This window comes from Onychostruthus taczanowskii, unplaced genomic scaffold (assembly GCF_017590055.1).
Source record: "Onychostruthus taczanowskii isolate IOZ18803 unplaced genomic scaffold, ASM1759005v1 scaffold638, whole genome shotgun sequence".
Taxonomy (NCBI): Eukaryota; Metazoa; Chordata; class Aves; order Passeriformes; family Passeridae; genus Onychostruthus; species Onychostruthus taczanowskii.
In genome coordinates, this window is record NW_024504100.1 from 6,347 (window position 1) to 10,791 (window position 4,445).

Below are 4,445 nucleotides of genomic sequence, written 5' to 3' on the forward strand. Positions count from 1 at the left end.
GGCACCGCTGTCCCCAAGGTCCCTGTCCCCAATGTCCCTCAGGGTTGTGGCACCACTGTCCCTGTCCCCAATGTCCCTGTCCCCAATGTCCCTGTCCCCAATGTCCCTGTCCCCAATGTCCCTGTCCCCAGTGTCCCTGTCCCCAATGTCCCTGTCCCCAGTGTCCCTCAGGGTTGTGGCACCAATGTCCCTGTCCCCAATGTCCCTGTCCCCAATGTCCCTGTCCCCAATGTCCCTGTCCCCAATGTCCCTGTCCCCAATGTCCCTGTCCCCAATGTCCCTGTCCCCAGTGTCCCTCAGGGTGGTGGCACCGCTGTCCCCACTGTCCCTGTCCCCAGTGTCCCTCAGGGTGGTGGCACCGCTGTCCCCAGTGTCCCTGTCCTGGCTGGCCCGACCATTCCAGTCCCCGATGTCCCCCTGGGCTGTGACACCGCTGTCACCACCGCCCGTGTCCCCAAGGGCTGGCACCTCCCTGTCCCTGCTGTCCCTGTCCCCGATGTCCCTCGGGGTGGGGACAGCCCTGTCCCCAAGGTTTGACACGTCCCTGTCCCCAATGTCCCCAATGTCCCCAATGTCCCCAATGTCCCCAGTGTCCCGGTCCCCAGGAGTGGGGACATCGCTGTCCCAAATGTCCCAAGCGATGGTGGCACCCCTGTCCCCGCTGTCCCTGTCCCCGCTGTCCCTCAGGGTGGGGACACCGCTGTCCCCAAGATTTGGCACGTCCCCATCCCCAGTGTCCTCCAGGACAGTGACATCTCCGATGTCCCCAATGTCGCCAATGTTCCTCATGTCCCCAATGTCCCCAAGGTTCTTGATGTCCCCAATGTCCCCCATGTCCTCGTCACACGGGATGGGGACACCGCCCTGTCCTCCATCTGCGGTGACCGCGATGTCCCCAAGGTGCCCAACGCCTTTGATGTCCCCGATGTCCCCAATGTCCTCAGTGTCCCCAATGTCCCCAATGCCTTTGATGTCCCCGATGTCCCCAAGGTTCTTGATGTCCTCAGTGACCCCAATGTCCCCAAGGTCCCCAAGGTTCTTGATGTCCCCAAGATCCCTGATGTCCCCGATGTCCTGGATGCCTTTGATGTCCCCAGTGTCCCCAAGGTTCTTGATGTCCCCAATGTCCTCGGTGTCCCCAAGGTCCCCAAGGTTCTTGATGTCCCCAATGTCCCCAAGGTCCTCGGTGTCCCCGATGTCCCCAAGGTCCTCGGTGTCCCCGAGCTCCTCCAGGGCAGGCGCCGCGGTGACAGTGATGGTGATGCCGCTGGCCCAGGGGGTGACGGTGACAGTGCCACCCCCGCTGCCACCCCCGGGCTGTCCCGGCTCTGTCACCTCCCCGGGGGGGACACGGGGGGAGGGGCCGCCCTCGGCCATGGGGACACCTGGGGGACAGAGGGGACGTCAGGGGGGAGGGGCCACGGGGGGGGCTTGGGGACACAGGGAGTGACAGGTGGCACAAGGGACAGACAGGTGACACACAGGTGACACAGGACACAGAGGTGACACAGGTGACAGGTGACAGAGGTGGCACACAGGTGGCACAGGTGACACACAGGTGACACAGGGGACACAGGTGACACACGGTACCTGAGGTGACTGCAGTGACACACAGGTGACACACAGAGGTGACACACAGGGTACCTGAGGTGACACAGATGACAGAGGTGACACACAGAGGTGACACACGGTACCTGAGGTGACGCGGTGACACAGGTGACACACACAGGTGACACAGGTGACACAGGTCAAGCCCCGCCCCCTCCCCTTAACGAGGCCACAACCTCATTAAGGGCATTTAAAAATTCTATTTAATTATTTATTTGATAAAGAAATTTTAATTAATTTATTAATAAACCCAGAGCATTTTATTTCATTTATTTTATAAATATTTATTAATTTATAAACCCAGGCTATTTTATTTTATTTTATTTTATTTTATTTTATTTTATTTTATTTTATTTTATTTTTATTTATTTTATTTAGAATACAGAAACTAAGCATTTTGTTACAGCTCAAACAAAAGGTTTGGTGTTCTCAATGCACTATTTTGTGAACTGTTTATGTCTGTGTAAAAAAGTTTGATTTTTCCTTTTATTGGAACCAAATTTACTTTCTTAAGCTGTAGCAGTTCAAAAATTTATTTTATTTTATTTTATTTTATTTTATTTTTATTTATTTTATTTAATTCATAAACTTGATTTTATTTATTAATAAACCCAGACCACTTTATTTAATTTTATACACTTTATTTATTTCATAAATAAATTCTATTTTATTTATTTAAAATCCCCGCCCCCCCTGAGCTGGGGGTCCCTGGGGGGGTCCCCGGGGGTCTCCAGCCCCGCTCGCTCCTCGGCGGCCTGGGGAGGAAGGGGTTAATGAGCATTAATTAACGAGCGTTAATCAGGGCAGCAGCGCTAACCAGGCCACCCCGCCCCCCCCGGCCTCGTTAGCGGCGCTAATTAAAGTAATTAAAGGCGCTGGTAACGAACCTGGCGCTGCTGGGCCCCCCCAAAACCCCCCTGGACCCACCAGGGCCCGGGGACCCCAAAATGTCACCAGGACCCCCCAAAACCCCCCCGCATCCACCAGGGCCTGGGGACCCCAAAGTGTCACCAGGACCCCCCAAAATCCCCCCGGGACCCCCAAACTCCGCCCCCAGCCTGGCCCTGCCCTCACCTGGATGCGCAGGTGCACGAAGCTTCCGGACCCCGCGGGAGCCCCCGCCCAGCCCGGCCCCGGCTCCTCCCCCGGGGGGAGGAGCTGCACAGGCCCCGCCCCTGAGAGCGTCTGGAAGGCGGGGCCGAGCTGCTGCAGCCAATCATGAGCCAGGTCTGGGCACTGCACCAGCACTGCGGGGAAACCACGCCCACAACATGGCTGCCACCATGGGGGGCGCCATCTTGAGGCAGGGTGGGGCATGCTGGGATTTGTAGTTCCCACCCATGGCAGCCATCTTGGCTCCCTAAGGCATGCTGGGATTTGTAGTCCAGGGCCAATCAGCCATCTTGGCTTCCCCCTAGAGCATGCTGGGATTTGTAGTCCGTGCCTGATTGGCCCTTTTTTCCTCCTCCAGAGCATGCTGGGATTTGTAGTCTGAATCTGATCAGCCATTTTGGCTCCCCCTAAGCATTCAGGGATTCGTAGTCAATGTCTGATCAACCTATTAATTTTTTTTGCACCCCCCCAAAGCATTCTGGGATTTGCAGTCCATGTCTGATCGGCCATTTTGTCTCCCCCAGAGCATGCTGGGATTTGTAGTCTGTGTCTGATTTGCCATCTTAGCATCCCCAAAGCATGCTGGGCTTTGTAGTCCATGTCTGACCAGCCATCTTAGCACCCCCAAGGCATGCTGGGATTTGTAGTCTGTGATCAGCCATCTTAACCCCCCCAGAGCATGCTGGGATTTGTAGTCTGTGTCTGATCGGCCATCTTGGCACCCCCAAAGCATGCTGGGATTTGCAGTCCCCCCACCCCTCCCCACCCCGGGGCTCACCTGGGGGGCGGGCGGCCCCCCCGAGCCGGAAGGTCTCGCGCAGCCCCCGCACGGCCCGGACCAGCTCCAGCATGGCGGCCACCTGCGCCTCCAGCTCGGGGCTGCGCCAGCGCGCCTGGGGGGGCACAGGGGCTGGGACCCCCCAAAACACACAGGGACCCCCCCCAGGGACCCCAGAAACACACAGGGATCCCCCCAGGAACCCCAAAAACACACAGGGATCCCCCCCGAAGGGGGCGAAGGGGGCCAGGAGGCGCAGCCCCAGCTCGGCCCCGGCCAGCAGCGTGGCCAGCGCGCCGGGCCGCAGCTCCGGGCAGCGCAGGGACGCCTTGGCCACCTCCTGGGGACAGGGATTTGGGGGGAGAAACCATGAAATGGGGACAGGAACCATGAAATGGGGACAGAAATCCCGAAAAGGGGACAGGAACCACGGAATGGGGACAGATGGGGACAGCAGGACGTCTTGGCCACCTCATGGGGACGGGGACAGGGGTTTGGGGACAGAAATCCCAAAATGGGGACAGAAATCCTGAAATGGGGACAGGAACCACAAAATGGGGACAGGAGGGGACAGAAATCCTGAAATGGGGACAGTTGGCCACCGCCTGGGGACGGGGACAAGGACATGGAACAGGGTTTGGGGACAGAAATCCCAAAATGGGGACAGAAATCCTGAAATGGGGACAGGAACCACAAAATGGGGACAGGAACCACGGAATGGGGACAGCAGGGACGCCTTGGCCACCTCCTGGGGACGGGGATTTGGGGGGAGAAACCACGAAATGGGGAGGGTGCCCATTTTCAGGGATCCCCATTTTTGGGGCGCCCGTTTTTCAGGATTCCCCATTTTTGGGGTGCCCATTTTCAGGGTGCCCATTTTCAGGATTCCCCGTTTTTGGGGTGCCTGTTTTCGGGATCACCGTTTTCGGGGTGCCCATTTTCAGGA

The 4,445-nt window shown here is 57.5% G+C and overlaps 2 protein-coding genes across 2 annotated transcripts; both read right to left on the bottom strand.

The window, feature by feature from the left end:
* Positions 1–219: 219 nt before the first annotated feature.
* On the bottom strand, positions 220–1,789 carry LOC121344357 (putative surface-exposed virulence protein BigA; the record flags this gene model as incomplete). The annotated part of the gene is made up of 5 exons (XM_041420238.1): positions 1,785–1,789; positions 1,128–1,303; positions 721–875; positions 391–567; positions 220–267 (listed from the first exon to the last, which is right to left on the bottom strand). Coding segments are annotated over exons 1-5 (561 nt in total), but the record flags the coding sequence as incomplete, so codon positions are not given.
* A 443-nt stretch (positions 1,790–2,232) lies between these two features.
* LOC121344358 (valine--tRNA ligase, mitochondrial-like) lies at positions 2,233–3,689 on the bottom strand. Its single transcript, XM_041420239.1, has 3 exons — positions 3,500–3,689; positions 2,683–2,855; positions 2,233–2,363 (listed from the first exon to the last, which is right to left on the bottom strand). Exons 1-3 carry the CDS (start codon positions 3,570–3,572, stop codon positions 2,280–2,282), a joined length of 330 nt encoding a protein of 109 aa, XP_041276173.1. The 5' UTR covers positions 3,573–3,689; the 3' UTR covers positions 2,233–2,279.
* Positions 3,690–4,445: the final 756 nt, after the last annotated feature.